The 22455-nt window shown below is 39.4% G+C and overlaps 1 protein-coding gene across 2 annotated transcripts in view; it reads left to right on the top strand.

Moving 5' to 3' along the window:
• Window positions 1–20936, top strand: part of rfx6 (regulatory factor X, 6) — a 92083-nt gene extending 71147 nt beyond the window's left edge. For both annotated transcript variants that reach the window (XM_043684550.1, XM_043684545.1), the window contains exons 17-19: window positions 6226–6732; window positions 11812–12024; window positions 19946–20936. In XM_043684550.1, the coding sequence (XP_043540485.1) occupies window positions 6226–6732; window positions 11812–12024; window positions 19946–20130 (905 nt within the window). In that variant the 3' untranslated portion in view covers window positions 20131–20936. The remainder of the gene's footprint in view (window positions 1–6225; window positions 6733–11811; window positions 12025–19945) is intronic.
• The last annotated feature ends 1519 nt before the right edge of the window (window positions 20937–22455 follow it).

Genomic DNA, 22455 nt, shown 5'->3' with positions numbered 1-22455 from the left:
ACATCCCTCCTCTACGTCATCCAGTTCAGCTGGACCTCCAGGTCCCTGTCTGCAAAGCTGAGCACCAACTGACCTTTTTCAGACATCCCCAGGGTACCGTACAGGGCAGCTCCAGACTGATGGTGCTGGTCTGGGTGGACTGTGATGTTTGAAAGTTGGCACCAATGCCAGGGATGGTGAGTTCTCTTCTGGCTGTAGCGAGTGGTACAATCAGCCCAGCTTTGGATGGAAGGGGCATTGTAAGGGGCATTGTAAGGGACGTGGCAGGACATGAATAAGGTGAGCTCAAATTGATTGTGTGAGAAACTTACCAGACCTCACATAAAGAAACTCAACCCAAGTTTCATACAGAGCCCTCCAGGATTCTCCTTGAAGATTAATCTGCTGAACACTGCTGTGAGCAATGCAGGAGAAAAGTCATAAGGACTTCAAAAAAATTTATGGTGGTATCTTCCCAGCTCTGAAAAAGGCATGGACAATGGTGAGCTGGGTGAGAGAAAGCCATGTCCATTTTCCTTCCAAGATTTTAACAGTGAGACGAACCATGCTGGTGAGTGGCAAGTGATACGCATTAACTTCCTTTATTATCTAATCTCATCTCATACATATACTGTTTGCCATTTTAGCAGGCACTGGAGTGGCAATTCCAAACAGGAAAATTAAGCAAGTACCTGGCAACTCCAGCTGGCCATTTGTTCCTCCAGCCCTCCATCTTTGCCAGCAGTTCTGAACATCTCAGGTTACACTCTGTGGACAGTGAATGCCTGTATCCTTCATCCTCAGGCACACATCAACCTCATCACATTCTCATGGCACATCTCCAACTCACTTTTAGCATATTTATCACTTTGATACTGCCCTTTGGAGCACACCAACATCTTTCATTGCAACGCTGCTGCCAGGCCACTTTCTGAACTGGGCCAGGAACCCATCTTGGGCATCAGAACAGGGTATATACCAGAATTCTTGACTTGCTGTCTTGCTTCTCTCTCATTGTGCTCACTCGGGAAACTCACTGCATCCCTGCCTTGAAATGAAAAATAGCTGCATCATACTCAGAGTGGTCTTAGCACTTTTTTTTGTCAGAGAGCACAGGCCATACTCCTGATTGGTATGAAATCTTTGATGGCATAGCTTGGCAGCAAAACCAGGGATTCCTTGTTGTGGTATTCCTGGGCGGGTAAGGGGGTGGTGGGGTGGGATGTGACTCCAGGCGATGGTGTCAGCAGTCAGGCACTCCCAGTCTTGAGGTACCCCAGTAGGGACCAGCCTTGTGGAAGGCCAATGGGGACTCCAGACCTTGAGATGAAGTCCAGTATGTCTCCCTGCTTTAGAAAGATTTTATTTCTTTGTTTTTCTAATTTAAAACTCAGATTTTGTACCTAGATATTTTTGTACCTAAGGTGGTGCTGGAAATGGCAAATTTTCACTGTCCTCATGTACCCCTGATTTGATTACATATGACAATAAACCTAATTCTAATTCTAACCTACCACACTTGTATTTGTACAATTTGGCTTGAGCTAAATACACCAAAATTAGGTCTTTTTGTCAAAAGGCCATGAACAGTCATTCCCTGGCCCGCCTTGTCCGATCCTCCATGTCCCACTTCATCGAAAGTATAACCAATGGATCCAGCCATAGCAGAGATTGTCAGCATTGCCACCATGGTGTATTGAAGGTGCAGAGAAATCGAGGTGGAACAAATGCGCAAATAAGCCTAGGACGAAAAACAACTTCCTGCAACTGCTGCACACTCTCCACATGGAGATGCTGCAGCTGAAGCCCCACTTGGGATGACGAGGAGGTACGGGAGGCCCATAGGCTGTTGTCCTCAATGCCATTTCCTCCAGACAAGTGCCATTGCAGACTGGGACCTTGTCAGAGAGTGGCATTCATCTGCTGGAGCAGTACTTGTGAACTAGGATGGAAGAGAGGGCAGCGATGGGTAGCCATCCTCTTGTATTGGCCATTAATTTGGCTTCTTCAAAAGATCCACTATTTACCTTTGTGGGATCTCTCAATCTTCAGCCCATATATGTATCAAGGCTGTTATCAAAGCCATTTGTACAAGATCTCAATGCCACATTCCTCTTCCCCATGACGAGGTCGGCACTGCAGCCCATGCAGTAGACTTTGGCAACGTAACTGGCTTCCCCCACGTGCAGGGCTCTATAGACTGTACTCAGGTTGCATTGAGAATGCCACATTGTAATGCAGCAGACTTCAAGTGAAATAGACTCCATTCAGTCAATGTGCAAGTCATCTGTAATCATTAGTAGCATATCTTAGCAGTGTGTGCCCTGGGATTCACCATGATGCCCCCATCCTTGAGAATGCTCATTTTCCTGCTTCATTTCAAGGGCTGAATGCGTTACAAGGCTAGCTGCTGCTGTGAGACAAGAACTACCCTCAAGACTGATGACTCTGTCATTGCAACTCCCCCAAATGAGGGAGTGTATTTGTCCATGTGCGTGTACACACATTGTTGGACTTATTGACACCAAGTTCCAAAAGATGTAAGTCAGGTGATGTTACTGTAAATTTGTTGCTTCATGGATATATGGCCTCTGTTTATTCCCAGAAATAACTGGAGATACTTTTTTATTTTTGTTTTTTCTTCACTTTGCCTGTTGTCCAATTACAATTTAATGTTATCAATCAGTTGAAGGCTCATCAACATGTAATATTCCACCATTGAACGATGACAGGCTGTTATGCTCTGTTAGGGAAAGACTAGCACTCCATTTAGACAGGCTTCTAACATGATATGATGATAAGGGTGGGTTGCCTCTGCAGTTTAATTCTTATCAATTAATTACTATGACAGTTGATCAGACAGGTGATAAATAGGCAAAACAGTTGTGTTATTCTATTTCTATTGAGGCGTCACTGTACCACTTAGTGCTCTCAAGCAGGTAAAAATGCTTCTGTGTGCTGTGTGAGGCCTATTCTGTCAGGGCTTGAATGATGCTTGGCTGGTCTTTAAATTTAGTGGCGTGGCTTGAATCCTAGACATTCCTGGCAATGGTGAGTAATTCTACCACCGGGGAGCACACCATAAAATGAGAACAGCACCGTAGGGGCATGGTGCATACATGTTCAGGTGAGCAGTGTAGAGTAATGTGTCAGATAACTCACTGGAGTTCATGGAGAGAAACATCAAACACTGTGAAAATGACACTTAGCTTTTGGTAAAATTAGGCCGTGCAATTTTTGTTTTGTCATTTTCTTTGAATGTTTCGCCTTATCCAATGTAAATATATGGAAAATGGCAAAATAAGGCTGGCACCTAAGTATATCCAACTGGATAGTGAATATTCTTCCTTTAGGAAAAGGTAGGAAGGCTGTGCAACACAACAAGTGATGTCTTGATTGACCACTGGGTGGAACATAGAGTAGGTCATGTGATTAAATCACCAGGAATCTACTTAACCACAGTTGGCAACCCGAGGTCCATATGGTACACCTGCTAATATGCTGGGAGTTAGATGATGCAGTAAAAAGGGAGTTATTGACTTTTTGGGGAAGGTCATAAGATTGTTGTGGTGCAGAAAGAGGCCATTTGGCTCATCATACATGCACTGGTTCTATAATCTAGTGCTAATCTCCTGACTTTTCCCCACACACTTGCCACTATTTTCATCCAAATCTTCATCCAGTCTTGAATGCCTTAGTTGAACCTGCCTCCTCCACATTGGCAAGCAGTGCATTTCCATGCCCTAACTACTTGCTGAGTAAAAATATTTTCTCACAATACCCTTGTTTCTTTCATACATCCCTCTAAACCTGTCCTTATTCTTCCTTTTACAATGAAGAACAGCTTCTGACCATCTACTCTATCTAACCTGTTCATGATTTTGAAAACCTCGATGAAATCTCCTCTCAGCCTGATTCTCCCCAAGCAGAAGAGTTCCAATTTCTTCAATGGATCCCCAAAACTGAAATTTCACTTTTAAGGATGAATTCTTGTAAATTGCTTCTGCAAATATTGAGTTGGTTAAAAACAGGATAAGGAACATTAAAAAGGAAGCATTTGATACGTTAGTTAATTTAAGAGTTTAAGTGGCCTAGAAAAAGTGTCATTGACATAAAATCAAGCATAACGAAGTTAAAGTGGAGGACAGCAGAATTTTATTTTACATAAGGGTTATAGTTCCAGAACAAATGATTAAAGCAGAGAACATATAAACTATTGAGTATGCAGGTAATTAGCTCTTGGAAAGGGGAGTAAAGAAATGGGAAATAGGGCAGATGTGGGATGAAGAGTACTGCAACATTGACTGCGGCTGCATTGCCTGCTAGTACTGCGCTCTCATTGGTGAACACAAATCAGTGACTGGAAAAGCAAGTTGGTCACAGGAATATATTTGAGCCTCAAGCAACCATGCTGTTAGTTGGATCTTAAAAAAACAGCAAGACAATAGCAATTCTTTAGGGTGTTAGCATTGACAAATATATTAAATATAATAAAACTGTTAGCCATTGACTAAAAATTTACTTCAGCCATAATTTTACCATATTAAGAAGTAGAAATTGCCAGACTGTACACATAACAGTGGGAGATTTATTTTGACAGAAATGATACAAACTATACTCAGAATTATATTTATAACCTTAGAATGAATTTCTTATTCTCACTTACAAATTTTTTCTCAGGATCAAAAACAATTATTTTCACAGTCATCACCAGTTATCAGTTCTTGTGACAACATGAAGCTGTGCTTCAGGTAACTGACACTGTAGCTATTTGATACCCTGTGAATTAGGTTCTCGGTTTAGCACTTGCAAAAATAATTTTGTGATTGCAAAACATTTCTTCTGTTTAAGATGCAGTGGAACCACCATTTAAAACAAAACAATAAGTGCTGGAGAAATTCAGTATGCCTGGCAGTATCTGTGGGGAGAAAAAGGGTTAACATTTTGAGTCCATTCTGCATAATTTTGTAATCAAAATGTGATGTTTTCTCTCAACAGATTGTGCCAGAACTCCTGAGTTTCTCCTGATTTTCTTTTCAGTTCAGATCTCCAACATCTGCAGTGTTTTGCTTTTATTGTATTTAATTAAAATCACTTTAATTCCCATCCTAGCTGTCCACAGGACGGAATGTTCTATAAGATATTTAAACTACATGTTTTCTTTTTTTCTTTACATTGATTCTTCATATTGACTCCACGTAACTCTGTATTTCTAACATTGATCTATTTATCATTGTGTTAATTAATAAGTTCTGAAAAGAATAGAAAAATAGCCTTTTCAAAGGTGCAACTCAATGTCAAATGAAAGAAATAGAAATTCTTAACATTTTTGAGTGATAAGATTTTCTCTAATTTCATTTAGAGTGGCAAGCTAATGCATATTCCAATCAATAGCATGTTTCATTGTGCCTAAAGGATAGAGTAGGTCTGGAGAAGACAGAAAGGTACTAAATAATGTAAGTATGACAAATCACAAGGGAAAAAAAAACGATGTGTATTAAAGCAAATGATACTAGACTCAGGTAAAGTGCAGGAATATGCACACCACACTTATACATTTCTGCTCAGGTACAAAGGAGTTGATGTTTCATCAGAACTATGTCGTTTAATCTGAGAAAATATCAGCATTCAATTTCGTCTGAGGATCACGGTTGTTAGACCAACCCCACAATAAGAATGTTTTTCATCTGCTTTATGACTGTGGCAAAATTCTTTCCAAAATAAATTAAAATTTTTCAGTTATTTGAAATGTTTCACAGCAGAATTGGCCACAAGAATCAAATAACTGACAAAAATAATACATTTTCAATCAGCCAGCAAATTCATACTTTAGACTTATGGAAAACCAAATCATAAAAATAATTCCTGTTGAGAAAAGCCATTGGCAATTTTAATTAATCATTTCAAAGCAATTTCAAATGTGCAATTTTGTAGTATTCAATTAAAAAAAAATGATTCTAGGATTATTGCATCCTACTTGGCACAATAGAATGTTTACTGAAGAGATGTGCATTTTTTAAAATGTTAGCATCCCACTGAATGTTTTTTATGCTTGGCTAATGAGAAAAAAAATACAATGAGCATGAAAATCTATCAGCAACAGGTATTACCCTGAGGTTGCACCAGTTGTGTCAGACAAAGAAAAATTCAAAGGTCAAATATTTTAGGCGCGCATACACAGTTTGCTGTGCTGGATCACAAAATGTACGTTTGGTATAAATAATATTTCTGTCCTTTCATTTGCAGATTCTATGGAGCTTTCTCACAGTAACAGTCATGTGATCACTCCACCTCTATCTCCAACTTTGGGCAACAGAGGAAGTGTAATCAACCAAGGACCGATGGCTATTAGGTCTCAGAATGGCAGCTCTGCATTACCTGTCCACACGCACTGTCACCCGTACTCAGACTCCCTCTACCAGACGTTGCCCCAGCCCGATCAAGCCTACTATGGCGCTAGCTCCAATTATCAAGCCATGTTCAGGAATCAGACACATGCTTCTCCTGCAGTGTATCACCATAGAGCGGATCCCAGTCGTTTCACCTCTTTCAATGAGCAAGCAGTTTCAAGGGACTACTTCAACAGTAGCTGTGCTGTGTCACCCTATAACACCAGAGCTCCATCTAATTTTGGGTCATCTTCAAATCCGCAGGAAGCACACAACATGCAGTTGCTGAATGGAGGCACTTTTAACTTTTTGGGAAATTCAGTTGCATGTCAAGGAGCATCATTTCCTTCCACTGGCTCCAATGGTAACTACTAACTGTTAAATCAATAGCATCCACTGGGGATACAGCTAGATTCCTTCTTTCAATGGGAACCTGTGATTGGGAATGCATGTAAAAATAAATTTGAGCTCAGATACCCAAATGGAAAAATTAACAACTGTGGAGCACAAATTGCTGGGTATTCTCCATTTTCAATCTTTTTACAAAGAACTAAGGCACCAGAAACTAAAAGCTTAGGTTTATATTTCACATTTTGGTCATAGAGTCATAGAAATGTACAGCATGGAAACAGACACCTGATCCTAAATTAATCTAGTCCCATTTGCCATCATTTGGCTCATATCCCTCTAAATCCTTCCAATTCATATACCCATCCAATGTTGCAATTGTAGCAGTCTCCATCACTTCCTCTGGCAGTTCATTCCATACACGCACTACACTCTGTGTGAAAAAGTTGCTCCTTAGGTCCCTTATAAATCTTTCCCCTCTCACCTTAAACTTATATTGTCTACTTTTGGATTCTCCTACCCTGGGTAAAACACCTTGACTATTCATCCTATCCATGCCCCTCATGTTTTTATAAACCTCTATAAAGTCACTCTTCAGCCTCCGACACTCCAGGGAAAACAGCCTCAGCCTCTCCCTCGAGCTCAAACCCTCTAACCCTGGCAACATCCTTGTAAATCTTTTCTGAACCCTCTCAATTTTAACAATATCTTTCCTATAGGAGGGAGACCAGAATTGAACACAGTACTAGTTTTAAATTTGTTACAGTCCCAAATTTTGTAAATACTCCAAGAGCAGAGAAAATGGTTATTTAAGTAGTAACACAGGAACAGAAGTAAGCCGTTGTGTCCTCAAGTCTACACAGCCATTCAATAAGATTATGGCTGATCTATGACCTAACTCCATATGCCTGCCTTAAGCCCATATTCCTTGATACCCTTGCTCAATAAAAATTGTGTATTTCAGATTTAAATTTAACAATTGAATTAGCATTGACCACTATTTGAGAAAGAAAGTTCCAAACCTCCACTACTCTTTTCATGTAGAAATGCTTTCGAACATCTCTCCTGAGTAGCCTGGCCCTAATTCTTAGACTATGCCGCCTAGTTTTAGAATCTTCAACCAGTGGAAATTAATTATCTTTATCTACCCTGTGTTTCACTGTTAATATCCTGAAGACCTTCATTCAATCATCCCTTGACCTTAGAAACTCTAGAGAATAAAGGCCTAATTTGTCTAATCTCTCCTCATAACTTAACCCTTGAAATCCAGGTAATCAATCGATATTGAATTCCCTCCTGTGCCCAGACATTCTTCCTAAGGAATGGTGCCCAGATCTGCTCACAGTTTCTACATGGGTCTAGTTAGGGTTTTGTATAATGGCAGCATAGCATCTACATCCCTACACTCCAGCAGTTTAGTGATGAAGGCCGAGATTCGATTTTTGGCTATTTTCTGCACCTGTTCATGGAATTTTAAAGAGCTATGCACCTGAATCTCAAATTGTGCTGAACATTCATTCCTTTTAACTTTGTGCCTTCCAAAAAAAACCGTGATTCACGGTTTTTCTGTCCGAAATGGATAACCTCAAACATATTTTAAAATCCATCTATCTGTGTCAGTAATTTGCCTTCAATTCTGTGGGCTTCCACCTTAGCTAGAAGTCTCTTATGTGGGACTTTATCAAAAGCTTTTGGAATTCCATGTAAACAACATCCATTGACTAATCTCTGTCCAACACCTTTGTCAGCTCTTCAGAAAATTGACATTTGTCAGGCATGACCTACCCTTCACGAATCCATGCTGACTCTCCCTGATTTAACTGAATTTTTTCGAAGTAGTCAGTTACTCGATCCTTGATTGTAGATGCCAAAATCTTGCTCATGCAGATGTTAGGCTGATTCTTCTGTAATTCCCCTTGGTTTCTCTCTGTCAATCTTCTTAACAAGTGGAATGACATAATTTTTGTAGTGAAATGATAAATTTCCCTCATTTTTAATTGTGAACCTAGCTTTTCTTTCATTTTGAGATATAAGTGACATTGGCTAGGCTCGCATTTATAGTGCATCCCTAGTTGCCCTTGAGAATGTGGTGGTCAGCTGCCTTCTTGGAAATGCTGCAATCCATTTGGTGTAGGTACATCCAAAATGCCATCAGGAAAGGAACATATTACTGTTAGTAAGTTTGCTGATTCTGGTCCAAGTGCAGAGGCAACAGGGAATTCAGATTAATCCATTAATTGATCTGTACATTTTTAAAAGCCAACCTGGTCAAATGGAGAAGATTTCATGCCCCTTGTGGGAAACGCTGGAAGTAGAATACCAATTTGGACACCCATGCCCTTAACAGGAACATCCAAGGGGACCATCCATTGAGTCAGCTGTAGATTCTGATTCTGGTTATTGGCGTTTAGTGATCGGAAGAGGTGGGGAGAAGGGCATTTGTCCCAGTCTGGGCAGATCCTCCTCCGTCCCCTTCGTAAGTAGGACAAACTGTCAGTCAAAAATATGTCATCTGTAAGTCAGGGACTGAGCTAATTATCCGGACCTAGACCCTCAAATGGACACTGTTGCAATCTCATTCCCTGAGCTGCTACTTAATGCAGGAACAGAGGCAGCATCTTTTGCAGCACTCATTTGTTGCACTTATTGATAAGGAAGGACAATTCTGGCTGCAGATCTTTTTCATAGCTCTAGGAGCTTGGTATGACAGCAGTAGGTTCAAAAACAGTTCCCTGACTGGTACCAGAAATTGGTTGCTCAAGCTTGCCTACTGAATAATAGGTGGCCTGATGTTTTAATCACAGAATCTCAGAATCCCTACTGTGTGAGAACAAGTCATTTGGCCCATTGAGTCCACACTGACCCTCTGAAGAGCATTCCATCCAGACCCATCCCCCTACCCTATCCCGGTAACCCTGCCTTTCTCATGACTAATCCACCAAGCCAGCAGACCCCTTGACAGTATGGGCAATTTATCATGGCCAATCCACTTAACCTGCACATCTTTGGACTATGCAATGAAACTGGAGCACCTGAAGAAACCCATGCAGACATGGGGAGAATGTGCAAACTCCACACAGCCAGACAACTGAGGGTGGAATTAAGAGGAAATCAAACAGGCTTGAATTGCCTAAGAGCAACTCATCCATGACTCGTGGCAAATTTGGTCAATGATATTATGTTAACAATACTGAAAGAAACAGGTGGAAGAAAGGCAGAAATATTGATCCCTGAAAGATGACCAAGATTTAGTATCACTGAATTTAGCACAGATTTTCACCTCACTCACCTAGTGCCCGAGCTGCAGCCAATTTATTGTGGACTCTTGGCCTGAATTTTCAAAGGTTATGGGCAAACAGGGGTTTAGGCATGCATCGAAAATTTGTTTCTGGAAGCTATCACTGCATCCCAATGTTTCCAGAACACAACACAGTCTTCAAAGGGAACAGAGGATCTTGTTTCCAGTTAGCAGTTCATTAGTTTCCTTGAGGAGCTTGTCGATGAGGCAGGGGCAGCCAGTCAATTTGTTATTTGACTTATTTGTTCTTTTATCTTCCAGAGATTCAGTTATGTACTGTATTAAAATAAAGCAAATGAGCATGCAAATCTTCTGCTATAGTTACTGTGAATAGGGGGAGGGTATAAAATAAAAACTGGTCCATATCCTGTCATATAACAAGTCTTGGTCACCCCGTCATCCACGTTTTGCTGACTTCACATTTAAAATTCTTATCTTCATGTTCACATTTCTACATCTTGCTCACCACCCCTCCTCCCCCTTCCTCTCCCAACTAGCTGTTCATGTTGAAATCCAAATAATGTAATGTCAGTTGATGCGCAACTATCTGTTTAAAGTGGAGAGTTGCAATTTTATTGAAAAGTAGAAACTTTTCTTTTGCCACCAAGCGTTTTGCAGCCATAGATGGGAAGTAGTATTGTTTGGCAAATTCTGTAATCAGGGAGGTCCCGGCCCTCTGAATTCCTGCCTACTCTTTAGTTGGTCAAGCAATGTCAGGTCCCATAATGGCTGCTATCTGCCTCTGACTCCTCTTCTCCACTTGGGCATCTCCCACTTCCCTATAGAACTCAGCAGGGAATATATTATATGATAGGGTACAATTTTAACATACAGAGAAACCTCAATTATCCGAACGAAATGGGCGGGCACTATTTTGTTCGGATAATTAATTATTTGGATAATCGATTTTAGTTTGAACAGAGGAAGCCATACTAATCTAACGCTGTGCTCTACCGGAGAATTTGTCTCAAATCTATAATTGTAATGAGTCTGCCATTTAAACAAACTAATGTCTGCAAATTATAGGTTAAAATGAGAAAAACTAAACCCGTACCATGAAATCCCTACAGTAAACACGGTCCTGAATAGTTTCTATAGTCGCAAGACTATTTCCAGCATCAGTTTCCGGGAACTCAGTATCGTGATAGAAAGCCAGAAGCCCCACCTCGCGCATGCGTTTATGTTCTTAACCTTTTTTATAAATGAACAGCCCAGTAAAGTGACTGGAACACTGTAAAACATTTATTTTTGTAAAGGGCTGTGTAACAACCCTTACCTAAAAAAAATCCAGTCGCTGATGCTTGAACTGCTTGTGTTTCTTTGTAATCCGAATACAGTATACTTACCTCTTTGATGCGGGACCTTGAAACCTTGTTCAGATAATCCGATATTCAGATAATTGAGATTTGGATAATCGAGGTTCCCCTGTAGAGGGTCTTTCACTTAAAATGGAGATGAAAATTTTACTCTCTGAGAGTTGTTACTCTTTGGAATCTTTTCTAGAAAGCAGGAGAGGCTGGATCAAAGGTTAACTTAGATGTTTGAACTGCAAGGAAGCTGATTGTTATTTGGGCAGAAAGGAGAGTGGAGTTAAGGCCAAAATTAAATCAGTCATGATCTTATTTAATATCAGAGGAGACTTGAGGGAATAACTAGTCTATTCCTACTTCTATTTCATATATTCTTATTAGCAAAGTGCACTGTTGGGCCTAGAAATTCTGGGATTTAAAACCCAGAATTGAAAATCAAGTCCATAGGGTCAAGTTTTATTCAATGTGTTTTCTTTTTCATTTGCAGGTTACTATAGTCACAACAACTACCCAGAATCCCACAGATTGGGGCCCATGATTGACCAACATGTATCTGTTATTAGTAGTGTAAGCAGCATTCGATCGGTAGCTGGTTACAATGACATCCATGATCCGCTCAACATTCTGGATGACAATGGAAGAAAACAGGCAGGATCATACTATGCAGATTCTTCATCATTAGTTTGTCGAGCTCCTGTGGGTGAGTTGATGAAATAAGGATCACACCTTAAACTATTTCTATGTTTTAGTTCATAGTGATCATGTATAATTATCTATGTCTACATATTGACCCAAACAATATGGATTGCAAAACTAATTGTTACAGCAAGATTGAACCCATCAGAGCACTCTGGGCTGATCTCACTGGAAAATCAGTCCCTGCTCACCAGTGGGCACAGGAGATATGTATTGAAATCTCTGACCTCCAAACCAATCCTTTGTGTCAGGTGATTTGTTAAATATATACTTTTCTTCAGAGGGTCAGGCTACTTAGCTAAACAGGGCAACTCTTCCCAGACCCACTCTGTCTTTGATTCATATGAATTCCTTCAGAATTGCAGAATTGTTACAGCACAGAAAGAGGTAATTCGGCTCATCCTGTCTGAACTGATTCTGGTAACTGGTGCCAATCTCCTGCCTTTTCACCATGTTCCTACACACCATTTTAATCTGAATAAACATCCAATGCCCACTTGACTTCATTAGTTGAGCCCGCCTCCGCTACATTTCCAGGTTTTCTAGACCTTAACTACTGCTTGTGCAAAGAAGTAATTTTTTCACAAAGCCTTTGTTTTGTTTACACATCACTTTAAATCGAAACCATCTCATTCTTTATTACTTTACGAGCAGGAACAGATTCTATCCATCTACCCTATCCAGACTTCTTCTCTTCAGGGGAACAGTCCCAACTTCTTCAACCTATCCATATATCTGAGCTTTCTCATTCCTAGAAACATTTTTCCTGTAATGTGGCGCTCATAATTGTGCATAATAATGTAATTAAGAATCTAACAAGTATCTTTTTCAAGTTGAACATTTCTCCCTGCTCTTCTACGCCGTGCCTCTGTTAATAAAGCTGAGGACATTGTTTGATTGCTTGCATGTTCTTTCCACTTATTCTGCCATGTTCAATGATCTGTGCATATGGGTCCCTCTGCTCCTGCACCCCCTTTAGAATTGTGCTTTCTGTTTTATATTGCCTTTCAATGTTCTTTTGACCAATGTACATCACCTCATACTTCTTTGCATTGAACCTCATCTGTCCCCTATCCACAGCCCACTCCACCAACTTATCAATGCCCTTTTGCAGTTTCACACTGTCCTTCTCACAGTTTACTTCTTCCAAGTTTACTACAACACTTTAAATTGTCCTCTGCACACCAATTTCCAGATCATTAAAAAAAAAGCAAGGCTCTCACTACTGAGTCCATTATACCCCATTGACCATTACTCTGTTTCCTGTCACTCAACCAATTTTTTTTTTGTTTCCATATTGCTACTGGCTCTTTATACCATGACCTACAACCTTTTTCACAAGACTATTGCGTGGCACTGTATCAAATGCTTTTCTGAAGTCCATGTACATCACATCAATAGCATTACTGTCATCAAGTCTTTCTATTGCCTCTTCAATTAACTCCAGCAATTTAAGCATGATTTCCCCTTTAGAAAACTATGCTCACTCTTCCTAATCAATCTGCCATTCTCCATATGGATAAAGGTGGTCATGTCTAGCCTACGTTAATGAGCATCAATATAACAAACACACTGCCTGCAGATGTGCAATGGTGCAAACTCTGATTAACTTCCTTTAAGATCCTGTTATAATATCTTGTGCCAGGGCAGGGTCACATGATCTAAATTGTGCAGCAAGTGCTTATTCCACTATGAGTACTTATTGGACACTTGCTGACTAGGCACCCCACAAAATGTAATACATGAAACCTTCTTTTTGAATCACCAGGTTAAAACTTCTGAGCACATTCCCCAAACACTATCTAAGCATTATTTTTTGTTAGGGTCAGCAGCATAATTGAGTCTCCACTGGTGAAGTTAATGTCATTCGTGTGTTTGAATGGTGAAAAACATATGATAGATGTCCTTTACCCAGTTGACTGGCATCAGATGGCTGAACATCATCATACACTTCACTTCTGAACTGACAATGTTACTCAAATGATCCTGATTCATATGTCTGAGACCTAGTGCTCCAGCAGTGTCACATTTAATTTCCAATAGCGGTCAGAATATCGCAGAGGCAACAGAAGTCCTGCTGTTGGGTCTGAAAGCTTGTGGCAAAACTGCTTCCAACATTTGGTGGGTCGGTGGGCCAGATTTAGCTAGCAACAGCCACTTCCATCAAGAGTAACAGGCCAGAGGCTAGCAGCTGAACAGTACTATTACAAGTGGTGGCCATTACTGAGGCAGCATTTAGCGAATGACGGTACATTGATGACTGTGTGCCATCAAAGTCAGTTTAAATGGGAGTGGAGATTCCTGAAGAAGGGCTTATGCCCGAAATGTCGATTCTCCTGTTCCCTGGATGCTGCCTGACCTGCTGCGCTGTTCCAGCAACACATTTTCAGCAGTGGAGATGTCAAGGCTAGGTATGCAGATCCTTAGTGAGATGGGTGAGGTGCCCGGTGAGACAGGGCCATGAGTGCCAGCCATTGCTGTTGAAGGGCTTCTCTCTTGGCCAAAAGTGTCCAAAATGTTAATGTCTTTCCAAAGCTTGCCCGTTAGGCAGGCTCACCTGATCTCTTGTGGCAGCAAGTGATTATTCCACTGTGAGTACTTATTGGACACTTGCCTGAGTCAGCACACTAGAAAAAGTAATACAAAATCTCCTCTTTTCTCAAAGACTATCTGACCTGAGAATCCTGGCAGTCTTACCATGAAGCAATGGGTTCTGTAAATGTGGGCTTAATGCCTGTGGAGGCAGGAGGAGCTTAAGTGGCACAGTTGGCCTCCAAGCAGGAATTGGAACTGCTCCCTTCACTGCTGGAAAACTAGCACCTTCCAATGCCTTCCTGTGCCATTTAGCCAGCCACTTCAAAGATTTGGTAAAATTTTGCCCTTCTCTTTTTCCCAGGGTAGGGGAGTCCAAAACTAGGGGCATAAGTTTAAGGTGAGAGTAGAAAGATTTAAATGGGACATGAGGGGCAACTTCTTCATGTAGAAGGTGTTGGAAGTATGCTAAAAGCTGCCAGAGAAAGTGTAGAGGCTGGTACAATTACAATATTTTAAAAAAACATCTGGATGTATATGAATTGGAAGAGTTTATCGGGATATGGGCCAAATGCTGGCAAATGGAATATCTGGGAGAAAGTGAGGACTGCAGATGCTGGAGACCAGAGTTGAAAAGTGTGGTGCTGGAAAAACATAGCAGGCCAGGCAGCATCCGAGGAGCAGGAGAATCGACGTATCAGGCATAAGCCCTTCTTCAGGAATATCTGGTCAGCATGGACAAGTTACACTGAAGGGTCTGTTCCGTATAATTCTATGACTCTAATAGATACATAGTAAAACCACAGTCAGTTGTTAAACTTGTAGAGCAATGAAACCTAGACCCATTACTACTAGAAGATAAGATGTGGAGGTGCTGGTGTTGGGCTGGGGTGGACAAAGTTAAAATCACACAACACCAGGTTTTAGTCCAACAGGTTTATTTGAAAGCACTAGCTTTTGTAGCTCTGCTCTTTCATCAAGTAGCTTTGGAAGAGGATCATAAGACACAGAATTTATAGCAAGAGATTAGTGACATGTTACTACTGAAAGATAGCGGTTTCTCAATAAAGATCAAAATCTTCCTAAATTACATAACTAGACTTCAAAGTGAAACACATCACAATTTTCGATGTTTTCAGTTTACCTGGCTAAATTGCAGTAATCAAAACTGGAGATTTAAGACTGGTGGGAACCCAAATACAGATCAAGGTGTTATTTATCGCTTCTGTCTGTAGACATCAGCATTTCTGGAGTTGTTTAGTGGCGTACCTGCTGTGATTCCCTGGACTGTCCCTCGCCAAGTTCCAGAATGGCAGGCTGGTGGAAAACTGGCAGAGGTAGATTTGATTTGATGCTCATAGATCCTCTTTGAGACATATTTCACCACCTCATTCCATAAAAGACGAGAATTTCCACCTTCCTTACAAAATATTAATAGTGCTGTAAAGATGATGCTTATTTAACTGAGTGAGCTAACATGCTAACTATGCTTAGCTTTTAAGTCAAATGTTTGTCTGATTTTACACTCAATGTACAAGATTCTAAAACAGACTATAAATCAATAAATATGTTTCAGGAAATTAAGTTGGCATTTTATAATTCAGATACAATCAATGTAAAGATAAAGATATTTATCAATGTTTAATGTCAAACAAAATGAGATCTATTATATTTTGGAGAAGAACAATAAAAGAGAAAGCTTGATTACTTCACCTTTTTTAATTAGATGAATTTGATTCATCCTGCAAATAATAGTCTTATCAGTTGTTGTTATGGGATAGTGCTAGTGAAGCAGAAGGAGAGCGAACAAAACAGCAGTGAAATGTGGTAAAAGAAAATTGGGCAAAGGTTGAATAAAATGGGGAGGGTGGGGGAAGCAAGTTGATGGACAGAGCGGTGGCAGATGCCAAAGGAAATCCAGAACAACTATTTTAATTGGTTACTAGGTAATTCTGCTAAACACCAATTCGAAATGGACACAGCATGAGTGTAGTGTAGGCATAGTACTTCAATAGTATCTGGAAAAGCTTTGTAGTTTTGACATTTGATATCATCGTAATGAGCCGTGCACTAATTGAGATGAATGAGTTATGTTATTTTGACCTCATTAGGAAAATTGATGGCCTCAAGCTTCCATGCTCAGTATTATGGCAAGTGGATATCTAAGGCACTATCACTTTGTGTTACTGGTCCCTCCATTTCATCATTTTATTGAACTTCATGAACAAAATTTGGTTTAGCTGGTGGATTGTGTTTATCCTAACTGTGAAGGCAGTTATTTTTAATTACCATTTTTATGATTGTTGTTTTCACTTTAGGAAATAAATAAACCCAAACGCTATTCTCTTGATTCTCTCATTTTGGTCAAAAGTAAATCTATTAAATCACAATTGAATTACTAAATAGACAAAAGACAACATAAATCATTACCTCCACTTATCTTCACTGGCAAAAGTTACAATGTTTTCTCCTGTTTGTACAGCTATTTATCTGCAAACAATATACATCCAAAAGAAGACAAAGAACTGTGGATGCTGGAAATCTGAAACAAAAACAGAAATTGCGAGAAAAACTCAGCAGGTCTGACAGCATCTGTGCAGAGAAAGCAGAGTTAACATTTTGAGTCTAATGATCTTGCTTCCGAACTATTCTGAAGTGTTCCAGAATTATTCCAGTTCAGAAGAAGGGTCATTGGACCAGAAACGTTAACTCTGCTTTCTCTCCACAGATGCTGCCAGACCTGCTGAGTTTTTCCAGCAATTTCTATTTTTGTTATATCCAAAACAACTGGCAGTTTTCAATGATATGCAGGTAGGGTATAGCTCAAGGAAGAAGCAAACCCAGATCCTGATTTGTTCTTGTTACAGCTGTCAGAAAGTCAAGATTTTTCAAATCAGTTTGTTGACTGTGGATTGGCCTCAAACTTTCACTGAGAGATGGGTGTTCATTACAAAGATACTTTAATTTTTAGCTTTGTGATTGCAAAGCATCAACCAATCATAGGAAAGCCTTAAGGAAGAGCTGCCTAACCGTAATGACATTGAATTAACATATTGTGGTGGAAATAAGCACTCCATCTTCACTTACATGTATTTGTAAGTACAGGAAGTCTTCACTTAATATCATTCAAGACAGCATCAATTTGCATTAATGTGGATCTAAAATTAATACCCTGCATTCACATTGCGTTAATGCTGTTTCACATTAACATTACCATATGGCTAGGCATTCTTGCAAAACTCCATAATGAGCCAATGAGAAAAAAAAACAAATGCTGTAAATCAGAAACAAAAACCTAGAACTGAGGAAGAGTCACTGGACCTGAAATGTTAACTCTAATGTCTCTTCACAGATGCTGTCAGACCTACTGAGCTTTTCCAGAAACTTCTGTTTTTGTTTTTGATTTCCAATACCTGCAGTTTTTTCAGTTATTTTCCATTTAAAGACCACTAGTTAAATGCAAACAACATTGATAAGCTTGGTGCACTTTGTGGCATTTTCTGAACCACATAATGCAGCAGTTATCTCACATTTTGACATTGGATATCTTGAATTGTGGTATTATTTTTTAATTTTACCGATAAAATTCATTCACAATGAGCCATACAGAGCTAGTGATTAAGAAATGTTTTCTGCCAAAAAAAATGGTGTAAAAAAAGTTATGCTTCAAATGAAATTAGGTAATATGAAGTTCTCTGAAACAAATGAATATTGAGTTTATATTGCCAGAGTTATTGGTGAAACAGAGAACATTTCGGGTCTGGTGACCCTTCCTCAGAACTCGAAATGGACCCGAAATGCTAACTTTGATTTCACAGATGCCGCCAGCCCTGTTGAACTTTTCCAGCAATTTCTGTTTTTGTTTCTAATTTACAGCATCTGTATTCTTTCATTTTTGTTAGTTATCTTAGATACATTTTACTTCTGTTTGCCATTGCTGTTCTATTTCATTATCTTCCCAATTATCATATTATTTTAGCATACTTTAATTTGTGGGACCTTGGGTGGGTAAGAGCAGTCCACATTTTGATATGTATTACAGTCCTAAACTCTGACTTCAGTGAAGAATAACATTAGTCATTGAATCTTAACTGAAATTAATTTAAGGAAACACAAAATTTTCCTCGTGTAATTATTTTGCATTGTAAACTCAACTAAGTATAATTTATGTAATAGTCCATGAACACTTGAGTTTTCAAAGTATTCATTTATGAAATTTTTGAGAGGAAATATCAAATAATTTTTCCTAGCTATCATGTCATGACTATCCTCTGGTATGTTGCCCAAATGATGATTTTCCATGAATCCACACAGGAATTTTAAAGAGATCATCCGATTATAGCACAACAATGGTTTGTTCTGGCCCATCTCCACAAATACATTTTCCAGAAGTGGTTACAAGATAGCAGTAGGAAGCAGAACCTCTGACTTCTTCCCTTCTCCTTAGTTAAATGCTCTAAACAAAAAGATAGTTGCCCCAGTAAACCTAGAAACTATTCCTCTTCATTTTGCCTTCCTCGTGTTATGAATGATTTATGATAATACATGTGATTTTAGCTATTGACTCGAAATAATTTACTTTTATAGTTACCTTAATTAACGGCCAAACAATGAGAGCATACCATGCAATTAATTTCACAGGAAAAAAACTCCGTATAGGGCTGTATTTCATGGAAGCAATAATGCTAGTTAAGTCGTTTCTTGTTAAAGACAACCTGTATGCAACTCATGAACTTGTAACAAGTTAGCAGTTGTTTCTAATTATCATTGATATGTTTTATTAACACCAAAAACCTTATAATTTGTATTTTACCTTTCTTTTGTTTTGGTGACTCACTCTCACTTGCCAATTATCATTCTGAAAAATTCCACTATAAACTCATTTCCAAGCCTAGCTCAGATTTTCTGTACCAATAAAAATGAAAGGATGCATAGAAATAAATACTTACTGTCGCTGAATGTTATTAATAAGATATATACATGAATCTTTAAGTGCCATATTTTATTGTTTGTTACAGGTCTGAAGATCAAATAGATGTAGAGCTATTAATCTTTATAGTTGAAATATTAAGAAAACCAAAAATCAATCTATTGTACTTCCAGTAAACTTGCTTGATGTTCTCCAACTGGTAATTGTCATTTTCTGTAATAAAAATGGTATTATTCAATATTGTAAATAATGACACTAAGCAAGAATGTTGCTTAAATTTAAGGAAAAAAAGTGTCATAATTGAAAGTGCTCTGTAAACAACTTTTCAAAGAAATTCATAACATTTTCAATCTGATTCTTGCAGTTTAAGGAAAAAAACGATTGCATTTGAAAAGGAACTACTTTCTAGGATTTGTGCCACAGTTTGCTCTTGAATTATAGTCTTTTTCTTTTATTTTCACAGCTTCACATATGCAAAGTGTGATTTCTTCATCTTCTTCCCAATGCATGTACAGCAACAACTCAAGTCAATATGATTCTCAGGATGCAGTTGATGTACACAGACAGCCTGGAGAGGTGACAAATATGGTATCGTCTCTACCCCCAATCAACACGGTGTTCATGGGGGCCACAGCAGGAGGAACATAGGCTTTGAAGTTTTAATGAAACACTATCAAATATGCAATGTATCTCAAAAACACATTAATGGGATCATCTGAACAATATTCCAGGAGTTTTGCAGCAGTCAGTAAATCCAAGAACCATGTGGATGTCTTAATTGCAAACTTTACCATTTGCCAAACAGAAAATGGCACCAAAACATGGAAAATACCTATGATAGAGTCTACCAATGTCAAAAATGAAGAATGTTGCTTCAGAGTGATAACTTAATGTTTACTTCTGAGATAAAACATAGCAGGTATTAATTTTGAGACAGTCAGATTGTAACATGGAGTTTACAATGATTATTTATAATTATCTGTAATATGCTACAATACTTTTGTGTTTAATAATCAGTTAATGATGCAATGCCACTTGTAACCTGAGATTCATTTGCTATTGTGTATTTTCTATTTATTTTTTGTGGAATTTATTGTTTTTCTCTAAAGTTCATTTATGCCTAGCTGTTTTGTTTCATTGATTTGACTTCTTTTTGCATATTAGTACACAGCAAATCTCAACAAAATAATTTGCCACTGAGGATATTTTCATTGGGGCAGAACCACCTGCACATGGAGTATCAATGATGCATAGTGTCATGTCAAACAAGAACACTTACAATCTCATTGTTGTTCAGATCCAAAATTTCCTGGTTTTCCTGAAAATATGTGGAAAGTGCTAGATATTGGAGCGAGCACTGACTAAGCGTGTGACGTTTGGCAAAACAGCTGATTTTAACCATGAGTCCTGACTGCTCAAGATTGGTTATGCATGAGTGACAGGGTTATGATGCATTCAGCAGTGTATACACTGGTAGTACAATGGAAAAGAAATTGTATTTTGCAGATGAGTTATCTTCACAATGCATGTAACATCACCAAATGCATAGCAGTGCCATAACCAGATTCTTCAAGTTACATTCCTTTAGTTGGTCTGGATTGGTGCAAGCGTTCATTCCTTTTCCTGTGTGTTCTTGGAGAGCCTGATGGTTCCCTGTTAAAATATTCGACTGCATATTCTCGGGGTGGTGCAATGCAGCCTTAACACTGTTTAAAACCTTAATACATTTCCAGGGAAGGAAAGTCCCACTCTTGAGAGCTGCAGCTGTCCAATTTGACTGGCTGGTATCTATGTTGTCAAGTAGCACCAGAATTCAAGAGTGGCCATGGCTAGGACTACAAACATTGCTGAGGAGAAACTCCTTAGTGAGCAGACTTAGAGGCAAGCTTGGCTACTCAGTTCAGGAACAATCGGGAAACTTTGGGCAGGATACTCAAACTTTGGAGGCCAAAATGGAATTGCAAAAGGAGGTGGGGTAATATCTTGACGGAAGTACCCCCTATCAACATAAGGTACTGACAATGAAGAAACACCCATCTCACCTTTTCACCTGCAATGGTGAAGTGGGGGCTGCCCTCTTTCATTCTGCTTTCTTCAGTCACATATTATTGTGGCAGAAGGGCAGACCAATATTTAACTGGCCATTAATTGACCAGTTAAGGGCATCAATAAATCTAGAGGTGGGCTAACCGCCGCATTTGCCAACCACTGTATTAAGGAGGACAGTTTGGAGATGAACAGGAAGGTGATACGCATTCAACTTTACATGTTTCCTCTTCCTGGACAGCAAATATGCTGGCTGGGCATGTGGAAGCTTTGAAATTCCCACCATGATCTCTTTTTTACATGCTGGATCAGGGGCTCCAGTGCTGTATCACAAAACCTAGGATCTCTGGCCTGCTTCTCTACTGAATGTTCTCATCCCAAATCCCAAACAACTTCGGTTACAGTACTATCAGCTACTGCAAAGTGAATGCATTTACTCTCCAGGACTGTGGGCTGCATTTAAGAAGTACTGGCTAACATGAGCTGGCCATGAACACAATGGGCTTCTTTCTGAATGTGCAACCAGTTGGTAGCACTTCTCTGCACACAAGTAAGTGATCTGAAGTCTACAGGCTGCCTGCATCAGCCCAAATCAGCATGTAGTCATCATACATCAAAATCCTCTGCCAGGAAACAAGGCACAACTAATTTTTAATGCACTCAGTTTGATTTTGCTTCCAGCCAGTGTCAAACAATTACCTAGTAGTTACACGATTGCGCTTGTCCATTTTTTTGTGATGAGAGATTGTTGCAGTAACTTCTCACAAATCCTTAAGCCCAAATTCATCTGTTGTCCCATGGCATCTCAACCCAATGTCCCTTTATTTAGTTTATTGTCAGAGCTATTGAAATGCCTGACAATTTTTCATTATACATGCAATGTCCCTGTTATCCTTCATTTCTGCAGAAGGCCACCTGAGCAGTTAA

This window comes from Chiloscyllium plagiosum, chromosome 3 (genome assembly GCF_004010195.1).
Source record: "Chiloscyllium plagiosum isolate BGI_BamShark_2017 chromosome 3, ASM401019v2, whole genome shotgun sequence".
NCBI lineage: Eukaryota > Metazoa > Chordata > Chondrichthyes > Orectolobiformes > Hemiscylliidae > Chiloscyllium > Chiloscyllium plagiosum.
This window is presented reverse-complemented; position numbering and strand designations above follow the sequence as displayed.